Source organism: Phaenicophaeus curvirostris, unplaced genomic scaffold, assembly GCF_032191515.1.
Source record: "Phaenicophaeus curvirostris isolate KB17595 unplaced genomic scaffold, BPBGC_Pcur_1.0 scaffold_115, whole genome shotgun sequence".
Taxonomy (NCBI): Eukaryota; Metazoa; Chordata; class Aves; order Cuculiformes; family Cuculidae; genus Phaenicophaeus; species Phaenicophaeus curvirostris.
In genome coordinates, this window is record NW_027206736.1 from 178,627 (window position 1) to 205,073 (window position 26,447).

A 26,447-nucleotide genomic window follows, 5' to 3' on the forward strand; every position below is an offset into this window, starting at 1 on the left:
GAGGTGTTTGTAGGGGCTGCTGAGCTGCCAGACCATCCCCGCAGAGAAGGGGGACTCCTTGAGCGTCTCCAGCAAGATGCTGCCAGCCCCAGCTTCAATTGGCCTCGTTTGCTTTGCGGGTGGAAATACCTGAGTGGGTCCAGGAGGCAGCCACCAATGCTTCATTAACTCCGGAGAGTGGAACTCTTTGTTATTTCGAGGGGACCAGAGAGGTTGAAACCTCAGCTCAAGTCTCCAGTGCTGCCAAGTGGCAGAATTCTGTTTGCATCCTGGTGCAGGCGATTGTGGAGCTGCTGCTGGTGGAAAGGGGTCGTGGCAGGAGCAGGAGGTGGAAAGGTGCCCTGGCAGGAGCAGGAGGTCAAAAGAAGGTGCCCGAGGTTCCTTTGCGATCACTCTGTCCGCAGGAATCCTCGTTTCTGTCCTTGCCCTCTGCAGAGCCGGCCCTGAGCGCGCACAGCAGAGGGAGCTGCAGCCTCACAACCGGCTCCATCCTCACTTTCCCTCGGGTCGAGCTGAATGCAAATCACCTGAAAATATGGATCTGCTCCTCCGCACGGCACAGGATGCTGGAGTTCCTTCCTAACTGTTTGGGGTTGGGAAGTGAAGCCCTTCAGCATTAGTGGTATCCGTAGGCTGCTCTGTTTGAAGTTCAAGGATTTCAGATAGTGCCAAGCGTCGTCCTCGCTGCAGGAGAGCTCTGATCCAGGGGTGCCTCTCCGACCTCACGTCATATCGACCAAGGAATTGGCGTTCCGGTGGGGACGCAGGTGGGCAGCGTATGGATGCCTCCTCTGCACCACGGAGAGGTTCCTCTTGTTTGGTTTTGGCTCAAATGTTGAGCAGAGCTGGTATCAGCGAGAAATCGTAGCTGCACAAATGGGCTGGGTCTGAGCGCTTCAGCCAGTGCAGGACTTGAAACAGAAGTGAGGAACCGAGCTGCTCGTCTCGTCCCTGAGTGCTTGGCTAACGAGGCTGGTTTGTAACAAACCTCAGCTGGGAGAAGATCTGTCCATTGGAGACCCGTCGAGCAGCTCAAGGAGCTGGGGGTTGGCTGCTGGGCTGGTGCATCCCTGCGCATCGCCCTGCGTCCCACTGCATCCCTCTTCATCCCACAGCATCCCTCTTCATCCCACTGCCTTGCTCCGCGTCGCACTGCATTCCTCTGCGTCCCATTGTGTCCTGTCGCATCCCACTGCATCCCTCTTCATCCCACTGCCTTGCTCTGCGTCGCACTGCATCGCTCTGCGTCCCACTGCGTCCTGTTGCGTCCCACTGCATCCCTCTGATCCCACTGCATCCCTCTGAGTCCCACTGCATCCATGTGCTTCCCGCTGTGTACTTTTGTATCTCACTTTATCCACTCTGCGAAAAAAATGTGAGCGTGGAGGGTTTCCCCATGGAGAAGTGGGACGGCGATGCCAGCGCCTCTGCATTCCACGTGCCTGGGTGGATGGTGAGTGTTCTGGCTTCTCATGGCCAGCAGATCTCTGGTGGTGTCTGGAGGGAGTTGTGGATCTTGCTGCTCCGTGTCGGGATACGATGGCCGTTTCCTGGAACAAGGGTCGTTAAGGTCCGATGTTAATGAGGATGGTTAGACATTAGCACAGCACTGTTCTTTGGTGGGAACTACCAAGGTGGAACAGTCAGTGAGGAGTGAATGGGCAGTGGAGGGGGAACGGTCAGTGGGGAGGGGAAGGGTCAGTGGGGAGGGAAGGGTCCCCTGAGCCACCTCATCTTGCAGAGGTTCCACGTTAAGAACTGTTTTTTTGGGTCCAGCGGGGAGGAGCAGTGGGAGAAGCTTCATGGTGCATTCCAGGAGGCTCTGGCTTCCACCAGGATCTGCCCAGCAGATACGAATTTTCCACTGTTTTCATTTTAATCCTCACTTTATAGTCTGTTCTTGGACTAAGACCTCTAAATCTAAGACCTCTAAATCTAAGCTCCGCCGGGGAGGTTTAGGCTGAACATTGGGAAAAAATTTTTCACAGAAAGGGTCCCTGGAGGTGTTTAAGGCACAGGTGGATGAGGTGTTAAGGGGCACGGTTTAGTGTTTGATAGGAATGGTTGGACTCGATGATCTGGTGGGTCTCTTCCAACCTGGTTATTCTACGATTCTATGATTCTATGAAATCCCCAGACGCTACTCAGGGCACCATGTGCTGCTCAGCATAGTTGGTGGTTAAGGAGGTCAGGGCACCAAACATTGAACCTCGTTTCTCCCAGTGCTGCTTCTCCAGAGGAAAGAATTCCCCAAGCAGCTGGGAATGGGTGACTTTACCCTAGAATGCAGCAACGTGTGGAGGACAGAAGATTGCGAGCTGGAAGGTGGCTTCCCTGTCCCCAAGACATCCTGCAGCCTCTCGTGGGCCACGAATGTTCTCAGTACTTCAGAAATGCTGGAATTCTGCATCTGGGCATGATCTTCCAAAGTTTCTGGTGATCTCTCCCAGTTCTGTTTTTGAAGTTGTCCCTCTTAGTAGCTGTGAAAACACTTGGATCGCTGTAATGAAACCTTGGTTTGGCTTAAAACCAATGACCAACCCCTCCCTGCAGATCCGCCCCCTCCCTGATTTCTCCTTTGGGATTCCGGTGCCACGGGGATTGGGACCAGATGACAACAGGTTTAGTTGAACGTTCCTTTGTCACCGTGGTCGCTGCAGTTTCTGTCACAGCACGAGCATTCGTGGCCAGTTTGAAGCTGCTGTGACATCAACCCCCATCTCAGAGGGTTCAAGACCAGGTCCTCCAGCGATCTTTTTAATTTGACAGATTTGCATTTTGAGTGGTTTCTTGGGTCACCGTGGGGTTGAACAACCACGATTCACTTAATAATTAACCAAAGCTGTTAAATGCTTGTTATCCTTCAGGTCATTATTTCAAGTAATCTTTTATGTCAGCGTTCTTACCAAGGTCCATTTACTGCAGAACAGCTCTTATTATTTACCAAATGACCACACATTGGACATGTGAGGGACTGACGACAACCCCTACTGCATTGCCTTCCAGAGCAGCCAGATGGCCCAGAGAGGCTGGAAGAGCTGGGACTGTGTGGATCTCATGAGATTCAACTAGGCCAAGTGCAAGGTCTTGCACCAGGATCAGGGAAGTCTCAAGCATAAGCCCAGGCTGGGCAGAGAATGGATGGGGAGCCACCTGAAGAGAAGGGCTTGGGTGCTGGGGGAACTAGAAGCTCGGCAGGAGCCAGCAACATGCACTCGCAGCCCAGAAACCGCCCGTGTCCTGGGCTGCATCCAAAGCCGTGGGACCAGCAGGGAGGGAGGGGATTGTCCCCTCTGCTCCGCTCTGGGGAAACCCAACCTGGATCCTGCGTCCAGTTCTGGAATCCCCAACACAAGAAGGACCTGGAACTGTTGGGATGGGTCCAGAGGAGACCATGGAGATGGTGCGAGGGCTGGAGCCCCTCTTCTCTCAGGACAGGCTGGGAGAGTTGGGATTGTTGAGCCTGGAGAAGAGAAGGCTGCAGGGAGGCCTTAGAGCAGCTTCTAATTCTGACAGGGGCTCCAGGAAAGCTGGGGAGGGGCTCTGGATCAGGGAGGGCAGGGACAGGATGAGTGGAACAGTTTTGATCTGCAAGAGGGGAGATTGAGAAGAGATCTTAGGGAGAAATGTTCTCCTGTGAGGGCGGGGAGGCCCTGGCCCAGGTTGCCCAGAGCAGTGGTGGCTGCCCCATCCCTGGAGGGGTTCAAAGACAGGTTGGATGGGGCTTGGAACAACTGGATCTAGTGGGAGGTGTCTTTGCCCACGGCAGGGGTGGGACTGGATGGGCTTTGAGGTTCTTTCCAACCTAAACCATTCCAGGATTCTGTGATTCTGTGGCTTAGCAGGCGTGGTGGTGCTGGGTGGGCAGCTGGGCTGGATGATCTTAGAGGTCTTTTCCAACCTGACTGATTGCATGGTTCTCTGATTCCAGTTTTATTTCTAGGTTTTCCACCTACAGCTTCACTGCTGTTGGCCATGAAGTTTCATCTTCTAAAAACCAGGTAACCTAAGAGTACATCTTGGCCACTTCAGTGAGAGCAATGGCTCAATAGCATCATAGAATTGTTTGGTTGGAAAAGACCTTTGAGATCGTTGAGTCCAACTATACATGTCCATGACTAAGCCATTCCTGAGTACCTCAGGATAGACATGGACCATGATTCTGTCCTCGTTAGCAGTCATCTTGGAGGTCTGAGGACTGTAGTCAGTCTCAGTCCTAGTAAAACAGAACAAGCAGATGTGTCTGGGCTGTGGTCTGGTGTTTGCACTGTGCGGAACTTCAGCCCCGTGCTGAACGTGAGGTAGAAATCATAGAAATCAAAGAATGGTTTGGGTTGGAAGGGACCTTGAAATACCCTGAGCTCAGAGTGTGTGCGGTGTGGTGCAGCCAGCACTGGTGGGTGCTCTTCAGGAGTCATTGGCTTGATCTTCTAAAGCGCTTGGAACTGCTTTGGCCTGTTAGGTGACCTCTCATTCCCACCCCTTCTGCCCCTAGTCCTGCAGATGAGCCGGCCTTGATCTGCACCTTCTCAGGCTTTTCTCTCAGAAGGGACATGCTGAACGGTAAACACACGTGTTAATCCCAGGGTTGGTCTCCCTGTGACTTTTTATCTGGAGAACTGGAATCTCAACCACTTTGGGCTCCAGTTGAAGTTCTGTCTGGGTGAGCAGTACTGCTGGGTTTAGGCATTAATTCCAGGTACACAAACCTATGGAATAAACGGATTTGGAGAATCCCTTGATGGAAGCAATGGGATCCAGGCTTGGGAGAAAAGGAGCTGCCTGGATTGCTGAGACTGCGGGCTGCAGATCCTTCTAAACAGGGAATGAGCTGACGTGGTGGTGGAAGGGATGGTGTCACTGATACCACGGAAGGGGAGCAGGTTTATCCTCAGCTGCCTTTCAGATGCCAACACCTGGTGTCTCCATGCACGTCTCCTGTTTCACAGGGTGAAGTGGAGCAAGAGATGAGGTATCGGGCTGGGCGCGTGGGGAGCTGGAGGAAACTAGATTTTCCTTCATGAATAGGGACGAGAGGAGGAGTTTTGGTCCAGGAGCTGCAAGCACCGGGTTCTGGTGGAACATCAGAACAGTCATAGAATCACAGAATCACCAGGTTGGAAGAGACCCACCGGATCATCGAGTCCAACCATTCCCATCAATCACTAACCCATGTCCCTCAGCACCTCGTCCACCCGGCCCTCAAACCCCTCCAGGGCAGGGGATTCAACCCCCTCCCTGGGCAGCCTCGGACAGGGACCAATGACCATTTCTGTGAAAAATCTTTTCCTAATGTCCAGCATAACCCTGCCCTGGTGGAGCTTGAGGCCATTCCCTCTCGACCTGTCCCCTGTCCCTTGGGAGAAGAGCCCAGGTCCCTCCTCTCCACAACCTCCTCTCAGGGAGTTGGAGAGAGCAATGAGGTCTCCCCTCAGCCTCCTCTTCTCCAGCCTAAACACCCCCAGGGCCCTCAGCTTTTCCTCATACGACCTGTTCTCCAGCCCCTCCAGTCGTTGGGCCCTTCTGTTCTGGTCACAGCCGCAAAATTATTCTGGTGATCTTTCACCTTTTTTATCTAAAGAGTAAATCCGTTTTATCGCTGGATGAAAGATGGATGAGGTTTTCCACGTTTTTTTATCCTGAGCTGCATCAAAATCCTGAGCTGCATCAGGCTGTTTCCCAAGTAGTGTTTCCCATCTGTCCTATCCACTGGATAATAGTGACAATCGCTGAGGAGACGGCTGAGGGGAGACCCCATAGCGCTCTGCAGCTTCCTCACACGGGGAGGAGGAGGAGCAGGCGCTGAGCTCTTCTCTCTGACCCAAGGGAGTGGCAGGAGGATCCCAGGGGAGGGTTAGGTTGGACATCAGGAGAAGGTTCTTCACCCCGAGGGTGGTGGAGCCCTGGAACAGCTCCCAGGGCAGCAGTCACGGCACGGAGCCTGACAGTGTTCCAGAAGTGTTTGGCCAAGGCCCTCAGCCCCACAGCGTGGACGCTGGGTTGTGCTGTGCAGGGACAGGAGCTGGACTTGATGGTCCTTGTGGGTCCCTTCCAACACAGGACCTTCTGTGATTCTATTATTTATTTAGTGAGAGCCCGTATTGAGGTCAGTCAATGATGCCCCATTGTTTCCCAGCTCCCTCTTGTTCAGGAGCAGATGTTGAGGTTCTCCGTGGTCTTCGGTACGTTGTCAGGGACAAAACTCTTTGGATAACAGCTCCAACCGCTCCGTAAAAGTGGAAGTCGCTGTGTTGGGTCTGCTCCATCGCTGGCAGCAAAGCATCATGCTCCCTAGTGTTGCTGCTGCACCAGCATCCATCTGGGGTCTCCCACATCCCCACTCCTGCTGTGGCCACTGCCAGAGGTGGGGCGAGACTGGGAATACGGAAGGATTTGTTTATGATCAGGGTGGGGAGGCCCTGGCCCAGGTTGCCCAGAGCAGGGGTGGCTGCCCCATCCCTGGAGGGGTTCAAGGTGAGGCTGGATGGGGCTTGGAGCCCCTGATCCAGTGGGAGGTGTCGCTGCCCATGGCAGGGAGTGGGTCTGGATGGGCTTGGAGATCCCTTCCCACCAAAACCACTGAGAAGAATGGTCCGATACGGGAATAGTGGGATGGGTGCAGAGTCTGGACCCTTCCAAGGATGGACTCTGCCCTTGCTTCCGTGCGGGACAGAGCAGAGACAGCGCAGTCAAACCCCACTTCGCCATTGAACAATTGCCTCTGTTGTTTTAGTTGCTCATTAGTTAATTTCCTTCTAATGAGGCTCTGTTAATGCAATCATCGGACCTTTGGGAACAAGAAAGTGTGTGGGGGAGAACCCATGTTACTCAGCCTAATTAGCAAGTTAATTATAGTGAGCAGGGAGAGGTTCTGGTTCTCTGAACACGCCGTTGTTATGCACACGCAGGTCAGGCGACGTTAGGGGTGCAAACGCTGTAATTCAGCCTAAAACAGGAGCGGGGCTTGTTGGGCGCGCGACGCCTCATTAAATCCCGGGGTCCTTCCCTGCCAAAAGCAGGGAGGCTGAAAATCCAAGTGTTTCCATTCCCTCCCTCCCTCTCCCTCTGCGGCTGAAACCAGAGCGGGCAGGATCGGGATCGCGGGGCTGGGACGTATAAATGGGGCGTCAGCCCCTGCCCCGGCTGGAGACGCCGCGGAGGGGCTGGCAGGGGTGCCGTGATGCCGAACAAGAAGAAGTACAGCGTGAATGGGGATTCGGGGATGAAAGCCCAGGTGAGGGCAGCCTTTAGCACCATCATTTTTCCCTTAAAATGCACATTTGTTTCTCTCTGCCCCCCTTTTTCCCCTCCTTTCCTGGCTGTTCCCCTCCGATTGCTCATTTCTGGAGCTGACAGCAGCCCCTGCTTTGGGAAAATCCCAGTCTCTGAAGGTCTTCTCATTTTCTCTTGGGAACACGAGGTTGGAACTGATGAAGCAGTGAGCACAGAGCTCCGGGGTTGTTCCTGGCAGCGCCGTGGTGGAGGAGTCAATGGGGCTGTGAGCAGAGAGATCGGTGTAAACTTTGGGGTTGTTCTGTGCAGGGACGGGAGTTGGACTCGATGGTCCTTGTGGGTCCCTTCCAGCTCAAGACGTTCTGTGCGTGCCCAGGAAACCCTGGGATGCTGAAACTCCCTTTGCTCGGTGAGGTAGCTCAAAGCGGCTCTTCATGGTGGGAACTCTAGGTGGAAGCAAGACTTGGCTCCTCTGTGGCTCCTCTGAAACATGATGAGGACACACCTGCGCTGAGGAAGCATTAACCCCTTGTGCTGCTGGAGGTGAGCAGTTTCAGCTTCAGTTGGTTTTTCCCTGCTGGAAGCTGGAAGCGGTGGTGCTGGTGTGGCTGCAGGGCAGGTGGGGCTCATAAATCTGAGTGCCTGCAGCTCCCAAAACCTACCTGACGTCCACTTTGAGCTTTAGCCCGTGCCAGGTTGGGTCTTACCTCAGTGTGAGCAGATTGAGTTCTGCCTGGAACCAAATCTCTGCTCTCATCCCCAACCTCACTGCTGTCATCTTTCCAGCCAGACTGGAAAAAACAATGTCACGCCATCCGTCGCCTTCAGCTGTTGGGTAGGGATTTAAAACAGGGTTTTGGTCATTGTGGGCAAGGTCTGGTGTTCTCCTTCTGAATGGATCGAGTGTGTGCTGCCGAGATTCCAACTCTAAAATACAGACGTGTTGTAGATCCTGGCTTACAGGTGGATCCTCAGTGTGAACCGGCAATGTGGGCTTCCAGCCCAGAAACCACCCATGTCCTGGGCTGCATCCAAAGCCGTGGGACCAGCAGGGAGGGAGGGGATTCTGCCCCTCTGCTCCACTCTAGGGAGACCCCACCTGGAGCCTGTCCAGTTCTGGAATCCCCAGCATAAGAAGGAGATGGAGCTGTTGGAACGGGTTCAGAGGAGGCCATGAAGATGATGCGAGGGCTGGAGCACCTTTGCTCTGAGGACAGGCTGGGAGAGTTGAGGTTGTTCAACCTGGAGAAGAGAAGGCTGTGGGGAGACCTTAGAGCAGCTTCCAGTGCTGAAAGGGGCTCCAGGAAAGCTGGGGAGGGGCTCTTGGTCAGGGCATGCAGGGACAGGACGAGGGGAGTGGTTTTGATCTGCAAGAAGGGAGATTGAGAAGAGATCTTAGGCAGAAATATTCTCCTGTGAGGGTGGGGAGGTTTAAAATCTGGGCAGACAAGGTGCTTGGGAATGGTTCAGTAGTGGACAGGGACGGTTGGACTCGATGATCTCAACGGTCTTTTCCAACCAAGCAATTCTATGATTCTATGGTTCATCAGATACCAGGACCTGTGATTGTGTCGGTGTCTGCTGAGGGCTCTGGGTTCCTGAGCTCCATCTGCCTTGCCAGGTTGTTGGGTTTTTACATGACTTAACTATTGATTTCTTCTCACAGATCCAGTTTGCTGACCAAAAACAAGAATTCAACAAGCGCCCAACGAAGATCGGCCGCCGCTCGCTGTCGCGCTCCATCTCGCAGTCCTCGACTGACAGCTACAGCTCAGGTGTGTCCAGCTTGGCTGCTCCTGTTCATTGTCTTAATTAAGAGTTTAAGGTTATTTAAAAGCAAACTAGAATCTTCTGGAGGTCTGTCCAGTTCTGCTCCTGCAAGGAGCTGGGCATTGAACTCAATGGTCCTTATGGGTCCTTTCCAACATGAAATGTTCTATGATTCTATGGTCCACTGCATCCCCTCATAACATCCCTACAGAAGCCAGAGCTTGTCCCGTGCTTCACAGCAGTTCCAGGATCTCCCAGCTCTGCCATGTGGTCGGCAGCATCACAGGGAAGGCGTGGGAAGAATCTTGTTGCTTTTTGTTTCATTTTCTTCTATGGTGAAAAATGAAGTTTCTCTGCTGCTCTGAACACTTCTGATCCTTCCTGGTGACCCTCATGGGCAGTTGTTGCTGGCTTTTCTCTTCTTTTCCTCTTCCAACCAGGCTCTGCAAAGCAGTGTTTCCATTGTGGTCATGCTTGCATGTCATCTTCCCCTCTGGCTGTAGGCTCATGAATTGGAGTCTTTGGAAGAGCAGAGGTGACCTTGGATGGCCATGCCTGGGTCTCCTGTGCTTTTCCTGCTGGAATCTGGGAAATGAAACCTTCAGTGAGCAGTGGACTTGCTGTTCAGTCTGGCAGCTGCACTCATGGAAGTTGCTGAAGAGGGAGGTTAGGTTTATTGGTTGTTTTTGTTAAGTTTTACATTTCTGGGCTATTCTGAAGTCCCAGATGTTTTTACGAAGATTAGTTCTGGAGACGTGTTTTTTCTGGAAGCAGAATCTTTGAGGAGATTCTACCTCTCTGCTCCAGATCCTGCACTGGGGACACAACAACCCTGAGCGGCGCCGGGCTTGGGGAAGAGCAGCTGGAAAGCTGCTAGACGAGAGGAAACAACCTCAAGTCACACCACGGCAGGTTCAGATTGGACATCAGGAAGAATCTCTTCACGGAAAAGGTTCTCAGGCCCTGGCAGAGGCTGCCCAGGGCAGTGGTGGAGTCCTGTTCCCTGGAAGGCTTTAAAACCGGGGAGATGAAGTGCTCAGGAATGGTTCAGTACTGGACAGGGACGGTTGGACTTGATGATCTCGAAGGTCTTTTCCAACCAAATGATTCTATGAATTAATCTTCCTTTAGCTAATTAATCCTTCTGGAAGCTGTGGTACACAGAATCATTAAGGTTGGGAAAGACCTCTAAGATCATCCAGTTCAACCATCAACAACACAAACACCCCTCCTAAACCACGTCCCAAAGCGCCCCATGTGCATGGGGTTTGAACATCTCAAGAGCTTGAGGTGCACAAGAGCTTGGTGCTGTATGAGGTCCTCCTGTCCTCCAGCCAGACTCTTGCTTCTTTGGGAGCTGTGGTGGGGTTGTTCACACAAACTCAGGAATCCGTCGCCAGCGGTGGATTGTTTGCAGGGTTGGACTTGCCTTTTGCTCCCTGCTGAGGTAAAGTCTGTGCTGAGAAATTCCAGCAATGCATAATTCTTCTCCGTAAGCAGATTAAGCCCCATGCGGGTCTCGGGGAGCCTGGAACGCCGACAGCAGAGGCACTAAGCTTGTTTGCTTTGGGGTCACTCAGACACTTTGTGTGAGCTGGAGAGAACTTCCTTCCAGTACCTGAAAGGGGCCTACAAGAAAGCTGGAGAGGGACTATTCATAAAGGCTTGTGGTGATAGGACGAGGGGGAATGGACATAAACTGGATAGGGGCAGATTTTGGCTTGATATAAGGAAGAATTTCTTCATTATGAGAGTGATGAGGCACTGGAACAGGTTGCCAAGGGAAGTTGTGGATGCCCCATCCCTGGGGCAGGAGCAGAAGGTGTGTGAGGGTGGAGGATCCTGCAGCTGGTGGCTGTGGTGCAGGAGGCGGTGAGGAGGCTGAGAAGGAGCCAGAGAGCTGGTTCCAAGCCCAGTCTGCTGTGATCGTTGTAAGAAATGGAGATCCAAGCTGCAGCTGGAGAGAGCTGCCATGTGCCCATGGAGAAGCCCATCCGTGGACACGTTCAGCAGATCCTCTCACCCTTCTCCTGCAGGTGGATTGGCTTTAGGGAATGTTTTGTTGTGTCTCTGACCTCCTTTTCCTCCTTCAGCTGCCTCCTATACTGACAGCTCCGATGACGAGACCTCCCCGCGGGACAAGCAGCAGAAGAACTCCAAAGGCAGCAGTGATTTCTGCGTGAAAAACATAAAGCAGGCGGAATTTGGGCGCCGGGAGATTGAAATTGCTGAACAAGGTAAACGGGGCACGTGCCTCGAGCTCCACATTGTCCTGGGCTGCCGTGTGTGGTTCCTCCTTCCCCCACATCCTCTTCTTGCGAGGCTCAGCAGATTGGTGGTTTCTCAACACCGTTCCTGTTAGAGAGGGGAAAGCTTTCCTGGGGTGTTGAGGGGTGGAAGGGGATTATTGGGTTTTTCCATGGAGCTCCAGCCCACCAACTACGGAAGGACCACCCTGTGGTCAAATCTACTTTGTTGAATCAGTAGAAAGGATTAAATCCATCAAATAAATGAGACAGCTTTGTTAGAGTGTAATTGCCTCCAGAAACCCGTAGTTGTGCAGCACTGGGATAGCTGGAGGGACATCGGAGAGGCTGATATTGGAGTTCTGATCAGCACAGCAAGTCCAGGTCCTCCTTAGTCTGAAGCAGATATTTCTCCATTCCCACTTGGATGTTCGCAGGTAGAAATTGGAAAATATGAGGGTACTGCATCCTGAATAATGGAGAAAAAAGAGAGTTGTTGGGTCCTTTCAGCTGAGCCGTGTCTTTTTGGTGGTGGCTGTCAAGGTTTTTGCAGCTGCCATGGCTGCCCAAATCCATAAATGTTGCAGAGAGCAGGGTGAGAAGTGGTGCTGGCTCTTCCTTTTGTGCTCATCCCTCTTCCCGTTGCATTGATGGATTTCCTCTTTATTTTGCATTTCAGAAATGCCTGCACTGATGGCTTTGAGGAAGAGAGCGCAGGGAGAGAAGCCACTGGCTGGGGCCAAGATCGTGGGCTGCACGCACATCACAGCACAGACAGCTGTAAGACCCTGTCCATAAACTAGACAGGGCTTCTCCAGAGCCCTCAGCACAGGAGGGACATGGATCTCTTAGAGCGGGCATAGAGGAGGCCACAAATGTGATCCAGGGACTGGACCTCTGCTCTCAGGACAGACTGAGAGCATTGGGGTTGTTGAGCCTGGAGAAGAGAAGGCGGCAGGGAGACCTTAGAGCAGATTCCAGTATGGAAGGGGGCTCCAGGAAAACTGGGGAGGGGCACTTGGTCAGGGAGTGCAGGGACAGGATGAGGGGAACAGTTTTGATCTGCAAGAGGGGAGATTGAGATGAGATTTTGGGGAGAAATGTTTCGCTGTGAGGGTGGGGAGGCCCTGGCCCAGGTTGCTCAGAGCAGTGGTGGCTGCCCCATCCCTGGAGGGGTTCAAGGCCAGGCTGGATGGGGCTTGGAGCCTCTGATCCAGTGGGAGGTGTCCCTGCCCATGGCAGGGGTGGGACTGGATGGGCTTTGAGGTCCCTTCCAGCCCAAACCATTCCATGATTCTAAGATTTCTTTGTGTTTCAATCCAGGTCCTGATGGAGACCCTCGGAGCGCTGGGCGCTCAGTGCCGATGGGCTGCCTGCAACATCTACTCGACTCTGAATGAAGTGGCTGCTGCCCTGGCTGAGAGCGGTATGGAAACTTCTCCCTCTTGTTTCTGTCTGGTTCCAGAAAGGTTTCTCACTGTCCTATCATGTTTTGCTCACTTAGAGCTGCTCATAGATTTTTTCTTTCATTCTCTTAATTCAGAGTAAACCTAGGGGTAAAACATCCCTTCCATTTGCCTGAAAATGTTAGCTTTCTCTGGAGTTTGGAAGCCCAAAGCACAATGGGTGATGCACGTTTTCAGCCATCAGGGCTGTGCGAACCTGAAAGTTCTTTTGCTAAAAGAAACCGAACTAAATTTCATTTCAGTTCTATCAATCTGAGTCATAACTTGGGCGAGAGAGAGAACTTTAGGGATGTGATTTGCTAAACGGAAGCTGTCCATGTTGCCACCCAGCTGGGAGATGCCTTGAGTCCCATCCTGTGTTACCTGGGCAAGGCCAGGGATTTTAGCATGAGGGCTGGGAGACCCAGAAGAAGCTGAAGCCACCAGCTTGTCTGTCACCTGCTCTGCCTCACTGGAGCTGAGCAATAATTGCTCATGAGTCAGAATGTGTTCTGGTAAATTTGTGGCTCATGGGAAGGCAGAGGTCTAACTCACAGCAGAATAAATGTCATTGTTGAGAGCATGTCATCCGCTTGTCTGGTGGCCAGAGCTTCTTCTTAGGGGAGAGGGAGGCATTGGGAAAGTTAACACTGACTCCTCTCTGCTGCTGTTAGCCTGTATCCTCAAGATAGGTCTCTGAAGCTTCTTCTAGATGGTAGATGTTGAAAAATCAGGCTGCAAGCAAGACCACAGTTGTGTCGGGAATCCCATGGATGTGGGGAGAGCCAATCCCCACGCAGTTTGCTGAAGCTGTGTTAGAACCCGTCTTCCTCTCTGTGCCAGGGTTCCCCGTCTTCGCCTGGAAGGGAGAATCCGAGGATGACTTCTGGTGGTGCATCGATCGCTGCGTCAATGTCGAAGGATGGCAGCCCAACATGGTGAGACGGGGGCAACTGTAAGATGTTGAAGCACAGGCAGGTCTCATCTAGCGAGAAGGAAGGGGGGTTGCTGCTGGTCTGTGGTTTCCTCCTCAGTTCAGATCTCGCATAGCAGTTCAGGCTGGGTGATGACCCAGCACAGCCCATCAGAGAGCTGCACAATCCACTGCACAGTGGGAAATCAACTCAGTGAACTCAGGGACTGGGTGGATTCAACGATGTCTGTGCATGGGTCTTGCCTACCCAGCAAGGTTTTGGTCAGCTGTTGTCTAAATCAAACAGCTGCGTTAAGTGCAAAGTTGAGTGGGTGCTTAGTTTGCTCCCACTTGGTATGGTTTAAACCAAATTCGTTTAACCTAGGCAGCAAAAAAATGACTCAAAATCAGCGTGTTCTGAAAAGGGGTCGCATCCATTTTACCATATTTGGTTAAATTCACAGCTCTGGCTGATGAGAGAGTTTTTTTCTCTGGGCAAGGTCTCCATTTCAGGAAAAAAAAGAAGAGATTTTTAGGTGATTTCCACACTTTCTGCCTGCTCCTATTGCACAGAACTGAGGATAACCCAGCTCCACCCTTGCGGGTTTGTTCTGCCCTTGTTTTGAGGGAAAACAGAGCCCTGAGGTAGGCGAGCGGAATAATTTATAGCTGTCAGATGCGCTGCTTTCATCGTGCTTCCCGACAGGTTCTGAGCCCTGGAGCTCAGATCAGATACGAAGTAATCAAGGCTGCGAGGTAGGCGTGTGTCTGCGTTGTTTGTTTGCCAGCACCAGTCTCTTTGAGGTGAGTTTGTGTCCCTTCCAGCCTCCGCTTCCTCGCTGTCACCTTCAGAGATGAATGAACGTCAAAACATCCACCCCCGAGCTACGAGTCCAGATACGACAGTGGCTTCTCTTCTTATTTTTGAGGGAACCATAGAATCCTGGAATGGTTTGGGTTGGAAGGGACCTCCAAGCCCATCCAATCCCACCCCGTGCCATGGGCAGGGGCACCTCCCACTGGGTCAGGTCCCTCAAAGCCACATCCAGCCTGGCCTTGAACCCCTCCAGGGGTGGGGCAACCACAGCTTCTCTGGGCAACCTGGGCCAGGGCCTCCTCACCCTCATTGTGGAGAATTTCTTCCTGATGTCCAATCTAAATCTTCTAAATCTTCCAATTTGAAGCCATTTCCCCTTGTCCTGTCACTCCAGGCCCTTGTAGAAAGGGTTTCTTTAAGAAAAGTTCTTTACACATCAAATAAAGACTTTTTTTCCCTGAAAAAAATCTGCCTGGGGAGGTTAGAGAAGATCTGGGAGACACTGAGAAACCACAGAGACAGGGGCACAGACCCCAGGCTTTGCCCTTGGCTGTTGGCGGCTGCTCCACAAAGTTGACCTTCCCTCAAAAACCAGTTCTTCCATGGATTTGGGTTGGGTTTTTTCATCTCTTGCCCTCCTAGGCAACCGCCAGCCCACAGAATTCTCTCTTTGAAAGAGGATTATGTGCCCTATTAAATGGGGATTAATGAAACCAAGACGTCCTGGGAGCTGGTCTGCTGAATTCCTACCTCACTGGCCCAGGAGAGCTTCTCAGCCCACTTAACCCTTCCTTGCCTCCACCTGAGTGGTGCAGGTGTCACCCGACAAGGACGGGATGGCATCCAGAGGGACCTGGACCGGCTGGAGAAGTGGGGCTGCGAGAACCTCAAGAAGTTCAACCAGGCCAAGATCAAGGTCCTACACCTGGGTCAGGGCAATCCATGGTGTCTCTGCAGGCTGGGAGACAATGGGATTGAGAGCAGCCCTGGGGAGAAGGACTTGGGGTGCTGGGGGAGGAGAAGCTCCACATGAGCCCAGAAGCCATGTCCTGGGCTGCACCCAGAGCCATGGGACCAGCAGGGAGGAAGGGGGTTGTCCCCTCTGCTCCGCTCTGGGGAGATCCCCACCTGGATCCTGTGTCCAGTTCTGGATTCCCCAACGTAAGAAGGAAATGGAGCTGTTGGGACAGGTCCTAAGCTGACGATGTGAGGGCTGGAGCTCTGAGGACAGGCTGGGAGAGTTGGGGTTGTTGAGCCTGGAGAAGAGAAGGCTCTGGGGACCTTAGAGCAGATTCCAGTACAGAAAGGGGCTTCAGGAAAGCTGGGGAGGGGCTCTTGATCAGGGAGTGCAGGGACAGGACGAGGGGAATGGTTTTGATCTGCAAGAGATCTTGGGGAGAAATGTTTTGCTGCGAGGGTGGGGAGGCCCTGGCCCAGGTTGCCCAGAGCAGTGGTGGCTGCCCCATCCCTGGAGGGGTTGAGGGCCAGGTTGGATGGGGCTTGGAGCCCCTGATCCAGTGGGAGGTGTCCCTGCCCATGGCAGGGGTGGGACTGGATGGGCCTTGAGGTTGCTTCCAGCCCAAACCATTCCATGGTTCTGCAATTTAAAGAAGAGGAGGAGGAGGACGCAGTCATAAGTCTTTGATGTTGGTGTAGTGAGCATGCAATGAGGATGATAGGGAACATTCAAAGAGGATGATGGTGATGATGATGATGGTGATGATGATGATGATGATGATGATGATGATGATGATGATGATGATGATGCAGTCAGAAGTCTTTGATGTTGGTGTAGGGAATATGCAAACAGGAGGAGGAGGAAAACAAGGTGGAGAATGCAGTTGCAGTCAGGAACATTCAAAGAGGAAGAAGATGGTGGCGATGCAGTCAGGAATCTTTGATGTTGGTGAAGGGAATATGAAAGAGGAGGATGCAGTTGCAGTCAGAAGGCATGTAGGGCACAAAGAGCGCAGCTCTTCATAAACGCCACGGCCCATCACTGGCGGTGGGATTTTCTGCAATTATCAGAAGTTACAGAAGTGGAAAACGAGTCTTGGCTTTCATTGTCCTGGTGGCACTACAGCCCATCAAGGAAATTCCTGACAATTCCTGAATTGGCCCATGTGAAGGCTGAGCTGGATGTAGGTGTTAGACTCACAGGATGACCTGAGTCAGAAGGGACCCACAAGGACCATTGAGTCCAGCTCCTGTCCCTGCACAGCACAACGTCCACACCGTGGGGCTGAGGGCCTTGGCCAGATGCTTCTGGAACATTGTCAGGTTTGGTGCTGTGACTGCTTCCACGGGAGCTATTCCAGTGCTCCATCACCCTCGGGGGGGAAAAACTTTCTGATGTCCAACCTAACCCTCCCCTGGGATCTTCTGCCATTCCCTCAGGTCAGAGAGAAGAGCTCAGCTCCTGCTCCTCCTCCTCCCCATGTGAGGAAGCTGCAGAGCACCATGAGGTCTGCCTCAGCCTCCTCTTCTCCAGGCTGAACAGACCCGGGGACTTCAGCCACTCCTCACGCGCTTCCCCTCTAAATCCTTTCCCAGCTCCATGCCCTCCTCTGGATGCTCTCCAGGAGCTTTGGATCCTGTTTGTCCTGTGGCATCCAAACTGCCCCCAATGCTCAAGGTGGGGCCGCCCCAGTGCGGAGCAGAGCAGGACAATCCCCTCCCTCGCCCGGCGGGTGATGCCGTGCTGGATGCACCCAGGACACGGTTGCTCTCTTGGCTACCAGGGCTCCCTGCTGGCTCACGGTCGACTCACCACTGACCAGGACCCCCGAGCCCTTTCCCTGGGGCTGCTCTCCAGCCCCTGCTCCCCAGGCCGCCTCTGCATCCAGGGCTGCTGTGTCCCGGGGGCAAGAGCCAGCGCTCGCCAGTGTTGAACTTCATCACAGTGGCAGCTGCCCAGCTCTACAGTTCGTCCCAATCCCTCTTTGCCCTCAAATGTGTCAGCAGCTCCCCCCAGTTTTGTGTCATCCACAAACTTAGACTCACAGCAGTGCTACGACCTTCACGTCCAAAGCCATGTTATTCCATGTGTTGGGATTCAGATGTGGGTCCTCACTGGCAGGGAATGGAGGAGCTCTCAGACATCTCTTTAACTGCAGTTTTTCGATCTCTGTGTCCGACTTGTTCTCACGTCTTGTCCTTTCCCAAGCCTGTTTGCAAAGGGCACCTTTACTTGCTCATGTTCAATGCTGTTATTGAAGCCGTCTCTGGCTTTCTCGGCTGCCCTGAAATGTTACTGGGAGGAGGCAGGTGATCAGGAGAAGCGAGATCCGATGCGGAAGAATTTTGTGCTTCTGAGACTGAGATTCAAAGCCAGATGAAATGGACAGAGGCCCAGAGCTGGTGTCTAAAAGAGGTTCAGTACCTTTGATATGCAGCGTTTCATGACGCAGTAATGTTATAATTGGCACTAATGGCTCTGCAGCATCCTCCTCCACCTCTGTCTTCCTTCTTCATCCTCCTTCTCTATGCTCCTTCTCCTCTATCTTCCACCTCCGTTCTACTTCTCCTCCATTCTCCTCCTCCATGCTGCTTCTCCATCCTCCTCCTCCATCTTCCTCCTCCATCATCCTCCTCCATCCTCCTCCTCCATCCTCCTCCTCCTCCATCATGTCCCTCCATATTCCTCCTTCTCCATCTTCTTCCCTGCTCCTTCTCCATCTTCCTTTTTCCTCCACCTCCTCCTTCTCCCTTCTCTCCCCTCCTCCATTAGCATTCATTAGAGAAGCTAATGACTCTGTATGGTTCAAAGGCTTCTGGGAGATGAGGAGAGAGGGATTTCTGTGGCAATTTTCCATGATTTCTCATTATAAGCATCCAGGTTTGTCCTGTTTGCCTGACCCGTTGCTTCTCCAGCCCAGTGTCAACAAAGCAGCTCTCCTGCTCCGAGCAGTCTCGCTGAAGCTGTCAAGATGTGGTGTTTGATATGCCAAACACAGGCCCCACTAGGAGTGATCGGAGCGTGTGATTCATCCCTTGCACCGTTTTAGGGTCAGGAGGCCTTGCTGGATCTTTGGAGCTGTGACTTTGTGGCTATTTCCATTACAGATCTTGGATGATGGAGGAGATCTGACTCACTGGATCTACAAGAAGTACCCCAACATGTTTAAGAAGATCAAGGGGATCGTGGAGGAGAGCGTGACTGGCGTCCACAGGTAACAGGATTGGCTGGGCTGTTGTCACAGAGGTGTTTGCACGAAACAAAGCATCTTCTGCCTCAGGCCTCAGCAAGAGATCCCCAGGCTGCAAGATGCCACAGACTCAGCTGAATGTTGAACCTTCTCATACATGGTCATTGGTTTTCCTTCAGCTTGGGCTTGTCTTTTCTGTAAGAGCTGTTTTAAGTCTCATAGGGCAAAAGGAGCTTGGAATGCTGCTCTGGTTTCGGTCAAGGAGCAGAAGTGCCTGCTGACCATGGTGCAAGGGAAGAAAGTGCACGAGGTCTTGGGTTTCCTCTTGTGAAAGGGGGCGGTAGTTGTGTCACCTCAAATCAGTCGCAGAAAGTGAAATTTGGGAAGAGGAAACAAGTCTCTGGTTGGGGTGGCAGCCTTGAAGGGTAGAACCGCGTGTGAGGGACATCCCTGGGTCTGCGGCAGAAGCAGGATTGTGGTGCGAGAGGCAGCTCCCAGGGTTGGGAGGGGATTCAGAGGTGCTTCTCCAGTGGATTTCATGTGTCACAGGTGACAGAACACAAGGGACTGAGGAGAAGAGCAGCAGCCTCTGCTTTGTCTTTGCAGGGAGAAGGACTTGGCCGCAGCTCTTGGGGCCGGCTGGGAGTTGGGCAGAGCTGTGAGCAGCCCCTGAGACAGGGAAACAAAGTGTTTGAAATAGGGAGGAGACCAGTGCGGGATTGCGGCCAGCAGAGTCAGAAGGACCTGGTCTTATGTTTAGGATCAGGAATCATAGAATGGTTTGGGTTGGAAGGGACCTCAAAGCCCATCTGGTTCCTCCCCCTGGTCCATATTGCCCAGAGCAGGGGTGGCTGCCCCATCCCTGGAGGGGTTCAAGGCCAGGCTGGATGTGGCTTTGAGGAACCTGATCCAGTGGGAGGTGTCCCTGCCCATGGCAGGGGTGGGACTGGATGGGCTTGGAGGTCCCTTCCAACCCAAACCACTCCAGGAATTTCTCATATTTATGCTGAGTGGGACAGCAAAAGGGTGCTGGTTCAATAAGGATAACACATGGGTCTGTGCCCTCATCATTACTCGGATTCACATTAACCACGTTCTCACCCTGACAGTCCTGGGGATTACTTGGTTGTGTGGACCAAGGCACGTCCTGTTTGGCTGGTGATCTCCTTCCTTTTTCTTCAGTGGAGGTGGTGGTGTTGTAAATGGCAATGCAACTTTCTCCTTCTATCAAGTTTATTCCTTCTTCCTTGAAGGAATAACGCATCTTGGAAACCTGCTACTCCTATCGATTCAGTTCCCAAATGCGTCTGTAGTCCAGCCGCAGCTCCTGCCCTTGCAGGGTCCATTTGTCCACTGATCATCTGTTTCTCCCGATGTTCCCACCAGGCTGTACCAGTTGTCCAAAGCAGGGAAGCTCTGCGTCCCAGCCATGAACGTCAATGACTCGGTCACAAAGCAGAAGTTTGACAACCTCTACTGCTGCAGAGAGTCCATCCTGGATGGGTACGTATGCGTCTACCAACGGGGCTGATCCTCAAATCCTGGGGTCAGTTCTGGGCCCCTCACCACAAGAAGGATGTTGAGGCTCTGGAGCGAGTGCAGAGAAGAGCAACAAAGCTGGGGAAGGGGCTGGAGAAGAAGCCTGAGGGCCCTGGGGGTGTTTAGCCTGGAGAAGAGGAGGCTGAGGGGAGAGCTCATTGCTCTCTCCAACTCCCTGAGAGGAGGTTGTGGAGAGGAGGGAGTTGGGCTCTTCTCCCAAGGGACAGGACGAGAGGGAATGGCCTCAAGCTCCACCAGGGGAGGTTCAGCCAATATCTCGAAAAAAAAATTCACAAAAAGGGTGATTGGGCAGTGGCAGAGGCTGCCCAGGGAGGGGGTTGAGTCCCCTTCCCTGGAGGGGTTTAAAAGACAGGTAAACAAGGTGCTCAGGGACATGGTTTAGGGTCAGATAGGAATGATTGGGCTCGATGATCCTGGAGATCTTTTCCAACCTGGTGATTCTATGATTCTAAGACATTATCAGCAGGTGAGGGAGTTGACCATGGACCTCATAGTAAACTGGGATTTGAGTCTGGCCCTGGCATCTAAAACTGGGCCAGGGCAAATGTGAGCAGAGGAGCAATGAAATGGGTTTTATCTGGATTCTCTTGGAATGCAAGGGAATTTCACCGTCCCCGCACTCCCAACCCATTTACTCAGGTGCTAAAAATAGCTGGCAATGTAGGACACTCGTAGGGAAGAACCAGGGTGGAGGGGAGAGTGTTGTTTGTGGAAAGCACTGGGGTTCTGGCAAGGAATTCCCACTTCCCTGCTCCTCCTGTGGTTATTTGGGGGAGGGGGATTTTGACTTAAAATAAACAAAACTAAGAAAAAAGGTATTTTTGGCAAAGATTTTGTATATTTCTGCAGAAACAGAAAAAAAGGATCCAACAAAGAAAAGCCAGACAACCCAAAACAAGGCATCTGGACTCCAGATATTCCCTCTTTGCTGCATTTCAGTGGCAGCACCTGCCCTTACAAAGGAAAAAGTCATGTTTTAGGTGCCCCTTGGGTCCTCCTGGCACGCGAGTCAGTGCGTGTCCTCAGGGATGCAGGCACAGCCGTAGTGTTGGGAGGAGCAGAGAGGGACCACTGTCCCTTCTGGTATCCTCAGGGGAACAGGTCTTACTTCTGGTCTTTAATTGGCTTTTTCTCTTTTCTTAGCCTGAAGAGGACCACAGACATGATGTTTGGAGGAAAGCAAGTGGTGGTGTGTGGCTACGGAGAGGTGAGGGCTCACAGCATACGTGCAGGTGCTGCGTGTGAACCAGCGCATCCTGAGCCCAGCCTTGGCTGGGGAGGCTTCTCCACCCTCGGGACTGTTTGCTGCATTGGCAGGTTCCTCCAAACCCACGGCTGTGCCAAAACATACAGCCCGTGGTGTCACTCCAGGCTGGGGTCGACGTGATTGGGAGCGGCCCTGAGGAGAAGGACTTGGGGGGCTGGGGAAGGAGAAGCTCAACATGAGCCAGCAAAGTGCACTTGCCGTCCAGAAACCCCCATGTCCTGGGCTTCATCCAAAGCCGTGGGAGCAGCAGGGAGGGAGGGGATTCTGCCCCTCTGCTCTGCTCTGGGAAGACCCCAACTGGACTCTGTGTCCAGTTCTGGAATACGCAACAGAAGAAGGACTTGGAACTGTTGGAACAAGTCCAGAGGAGGCCATGGAGATGATGCGAGGGCTGGAGCACCTCTGCTCGAGGACAGGATGGGAGAGCTGGGGTTGTTGAGCCTGGAGAAGAGAAGGCTGTGGGGAGATCTTAGAGCAGGTTCCAGTATGGAAAGGGGCTCCAGGAAAGCTGGGGAGGGGCTCTGGATCAGGGAGTGCAGGGACAGGACGAGGGGAAAGGTTTTGATCTGCAAGAGGGGAGATTGAGATGAGATCTTAGGGAGAAATGTTCTGTGAGGGTGGGGAGGCCCTGGCCCAGGTTGCCCAGAGCAGTGGTGGCTGCCCCATCCCTGGAGGGGTTGAGGGACAGGCTGGATGGGGCTTGGAGCCCCTGATCCAGTGGGAGGTGTCCCTGCCCATGGCAGGGGTGGGCCTGGGTGGACTTTGAGGTCCCTTCCCACCCAAAGCACTTCGTGATTCTATTTAATCCAATATTCCAGCACTCCGAGCTGGGGTTGCAGATACACAGCAGCAGCGTTGCTGCCAGAGCCTGGTCAGGATGGGTTAGTCCTGCCTCCCTCCAGCGCTTTCACCCCCAACAGAGGAGTCCTCTGGCAGTTCTCACTGGGACCAGTTAACACCAGTTACAATGGGCTGTGCTGGGGGTGCTCTGCTGTGGCTTCTTCCCCCTGAAGACCTGTAATTGGACCATTTTCTCCTGTGTGATTGCATTTTTAGGGCCCCTTGGCCATTTCCCCATTTCCCTGAATTCCTGTGAGCTGTGTCGTATGGGCTGTGCGAAGGTTAAAGCCCATTGTCCAGCAGCACTTAATCATTCAGCAGCCCAAATGGAATAAGGGTTATGAGAGCCTCAGACTTTCCCCAGGATGACCAGAATCGCTTTCCAGGATCTTCTGGGGGAAAAGGGCTCCCTGGAACCAGAATCAGTGGTGCTTATATGGCTTTTAGTGCTTCTCCTCGCTAAGCTGGGCCTGACTCATGTCCTGGATTAACCCAAATCCAGGAATTTCATGCACCCCAAAGCTAAGTGCATGGACCGGGGCTACTGAGAGGGTGCAGAGGGCCCCTGGGGCTGCAGAGGAGACATCTGGAGCTGTACATCCCCTCTGTGCTTCCCACAGCCGTGTCAGTGCTGTGCAGCTCCCAAGCTCTCAGCATTTCCCGATCTTTCGGTAGTTCCCAAGCTCTCAGCATCTTCCAAGTTCTCAGTGTTTCCCAAGTTCCCAGCATCTCCCAAGCTCCTGGTGTCTCCTGAGCTCTTAGCATCTCCCTGAAGGTGTTCAAGGCCAGGTTGGATGGGTCTTGGAGCCCCTGATCCAGTGGGAGGTGTCCCTGCCCATGGCAGAGGGGTTGGGACTGGATGGGCTGTATGGTCCCTTTCAACCCAAACCATTCTATGATTCTGTGATCTCCCAAGCACTCAGTGTCTCCTGAGATTTCAGCATCTCCAAAGCTCTCAGTGTTTACTGAGTTCTCAGCATCTCCCGAGCTCTTGGCATGTCCTGAGCTCCCGATGTCTCCAAAGCTCTGGATGTCTCCTGAGCTCTTGGCATCTCCTGAGCTCTTTGTGTCTCACTCTGCCCCTGTGCTCTTCTCCCTCCCAGGTGGGCAAGGGCTGCTGTGCCGCTCTGAAGGCCATGGGCTCCATTGTCTACGTGACAGAGATCGATCCCATCTGTGCCCTCCAGGCCTGGTAAGCAGCCGCACCGAGCCCAGCTTCTCCTTTAGTCTTTTCCCAGGAGAAACAGGACCAGAGCCTGCTCAGCACCCCGAGAGGAAGCTGGGAGGGGTTTGTGGCGCGATATGGTCCCACCCGTCCCACCCAGCCTCGTTTCCTCCAGGAAAGGCTCCTGTAGTGCGGAGATGCTGCGTCTGCATCCCTAGGTGTGACAGGGGACGTGGCTGTGGAAGCAGAGTCTTCACAACACCTGGAGCCTCATTAAATCCTCAGCCTCTTCCCAACAGCGAGCCTGCCAAGGGCTATTGCAGTGAGAAAGCTAATGAGCTCTGCTAATTAAGCTGATCACCTTTGGGTTTGCTTTATGGCCTCCACAAGTGGCACATCCACACCCACATCCTTACCTGGGAGCATGGTCGTTTGCAGCAGCTCCTTCCCTGGCTCTGCTCGAGGCGATGACGTGCAGCCCCTGGCCTGAGGAGCTCGCGGTGTGGAAAAGCACCGGTAACTGGGACATCCAGGATAAAAAAGTTATTTTTTTATAGTCATCACAATTTTGGCTTGTGAGGCACAGAAATAGCTGTCAGCAAATCCTAAAACCCATCCTGCCCTCATTTTCCACAGTGCCGAGTACACCTTGCTCGGTGCTCAGCACTTCTGATGATCACATAGGTGTCTAAATAAGGATTGCAAAGCCGATGATTGACTTCTGTGGGTTTGGGGTGTTTTTAAGTTGATCTAAAACCACACTGGAAAGGGTTCTGCAGCCAGAGGAGCATTGGCATCTTCTGGATGCAGGAGCAGCAGCTTTAGCAGAGCCATCTCAGTTGACAATAGAGATTTGCCGATGCAGAAGCCTTGGCATAAAACATGACAGCCCCCCAAATCTCTTCACTTCTCCCCAAGAGCCCCAGATCCTCCAGAAATGCTCCTGAAGGCCTGGGGTGCATGGCCCTTGGTTCACTGCCTTGCTCTTCCCAGTCTCTGGCATTGGAAAGTTAAAATGAGCATCTTGGAATCAATTGATGGGCTTTTTTTCCTATTTTTGGCATATTTTTGCTTCTTCTCAGGCTGTTTTTCCCCCCTCTTCCTTTAGCATGGACGGATTCCGGCTTGTGAAGCTCAATGAAGTCATTCGACAAGTTGACATCGTCATCACCTGCACAGGTACGCGGTCCTGAGGACGGGATGTCAGGGATGCTGCCCCGTAATCGAGTCTCTCTTTCTCCCAAGGGAAAAGGTAAAAAATGGGGAAAGTGAGCGTGGGTTTTTATTGGGGATGTTGCTATCTGGCAGGAAACAAGAACGTGGTGACCAGGGAGCACCTGGATCGGATGAAGAACAGCTGCATTGTCTGCAACATGGGACACTCCAACACCGAGATCGATGTGGTGAGTGCCGGGATGTGTGTCGGGAGCTGGGATGGCACAGGGGGTGATGATGCTTTTGGGACCCTTTGACCACCACCTCCAACCTGTGCTGCTCGAGCAGGTGCCCGTGAGGACATAAAACCATCCACCGCTCCCTGCGTCTCAGCAGATGCTGCCAGAGATGTTGTGGTCATTCCTGCGATCCCAAGGGATGCCAGCAAGCCAGACAAATTGCTGCGGCTTCCAGCGTGATGGCTGGTACCCACCAGCCCCAATCCTGCCCCAAAGGCAGCGAATCCCCTTCTCCAGCCCAGTCCTTCTGCTTTTACACCATTAAGACCAAACCAAGAGCTCAGCTCGGTGCAACGCAGCACACTCAGCCCCACTGTGATTTACCAAACAGCATGGAAATCTGCTCATCTGTTCTTGGAGATGAGTGGAAAAGCAGGAGGGTCTGGTCTGAAGGTCCCTGAGGAACTACTTGGCCAAACCCCTGGGTTTAAAGCCATTTTCCATGCTGGGAAGAGGGAATTGCAGCCAGGCACAGTTCAGTTGGTGACCATGAGTCCTCTTCAGCCTGAAGAGCTTGTTATAGTTGTTGCTGGAGCTTTGATGTATTGTGATCACAAAAATAGCTCCAGCTTATGATTCACAAAGGTTCCATTGGTCTGGGATGGCGACTGGGCCCAACGGAAGCTATAAACGCAGGACAATGGCACCAAGCTGCTTCCTCTTCTTGTTCCTATTAGGTAGTGTCTGGGTTTTGATCTTTTGGGGTTCTTTAACAACTTTAACACTGTGTTTCAGGCAAGCCTGCGCACGCCTGAGCTGACCTGGGAGCGTGTGAGGTCCCAGGTGGACCACGTCATCTGGCCAGATGGGAAGAGAATAGTCCTGCTGGCAGAGGTGAGCTGGGGCACCGGGGAGGGAGTGCAGCTTGAGGAGGAGGCAGATGAGGGCTGGGTGAGCCGCTGAGCCAAAGCGCAGCCAGAAATTGCCCTTGAGAGGCTTGGTGTCACCCTGTCTTGGCCCATGAATTACTGGAACCCAGAGAAGCTCCTGTGTTTTCTTTCGCCCCACTCCAGTTTGCCTCACCCAGGGGATTTGAGCAGATTTTCCCTTCTAAATAGCTTTACTGCATTATGAGGGCAACCAGCATCTTGGGTTTCCAGTGCATGTGATAAATGGTGTTTTCACACCAGAAAGGACACCTTTCCCTGTGGTTCTTGTGCTGTCTGCGGGGCTGCAACCTGGTTTTGGTGCTGTGCTGAGGTAACAACCAGTTCTTCTTTTCCAGGGCCGCCTGCTGAACCTGAGCTGCTCCACTGTCCCCACCTTCGTCCTGTCCATCACTGCCACCACGCAGGCGAGTAGGGGTTGGGCTGAGCCGGGAGCAGCGTCTCGTGCCGTAGCAAGCAGCAGTCACTTACCCAAGTGTCTTCTCCACCCAGGCTCTGGCTTTGATAGAGCTCTACAATGCTCCTGAGGGCCGCTACAAGCAAGATGTGTACTTGCTGCCGAAGAAAATGGGTAAAGACGTGCTCATTGCCCTCTCTTTTCTGGTTTTGGGGTTGAACAGATGGGAGGTTCTGCTCAGCTGGGCTGAGGATGAGGGACATCGCAGCCTCCTGGGCTCTCGTTTGCTTCCCTGCCAAGCTGAG

The 26,447-nt window shown here is 53.0% G+C and overlaps 1 protein-coding gene across 2 annotated transcripts in view; it reads left to right on the forward strand.

The window, feature by feature from the left end:
- Positions 1–26,447, forward strand: part of AHCYL2 (adenosylhomocysteinase like 2) — a 62,802-nt gene that overhangs the window by 30,516 nt on the left and 5,839 nt on the right. Inside the window, exons 2-15 of one of the 2 annotated variants that reach the window (XM_069882312.1) lie at positions 8,900–9,008; positions 11,097–11,240; positions 11,929–12,029; positions 12,573–12,675; positions 13,538–13,632; positions 18,490–18,596; positions 19,959–20,075; positions 21,276–21,339; positions 23,343–23,431; positions 24,513–24,583; positions 24,713–24,807; positions 25,594–25,692; positions 26,084–26,152; positions 26,238–26,316. In XM_069882312.1, the coding sequence (XP_069738413.1) occupies positions 8,900–9,008; positions 11,097–11,240; positions 11,929–12,029; positions 12,573–12,675; positions 13,538–13,632; positions 18,490–18,596; positions 19,959–20,075; positions 21,276–21,339; positions 23,343–23,431; positions 24,513–24,583; positions 24,713–24,807; positions 25,594–25,692; positions 26,084–26,152; positions 26,238–26,316 (1,342 nt within the window). Of the gene's footprint in view, positions 1–7,076; positions 7,235–8,899; positions 9,009–11,096; positions 11,241–11,928; positions 12,030–12,572; positions 12,676–13,537; positions 13,633–18,489; positions 18,597–19,958; positions 20,076–21,275; positions 21,340–23,342; positions 23,432–24,512; positions 24,584–24,712; positions 24,808–25,593; positions 25,693–26,083; positions 26,317–26,447 lie in introns of those variants that run through there. The other variant, XM_069882310.1, reaches the window with a different exon arrangement.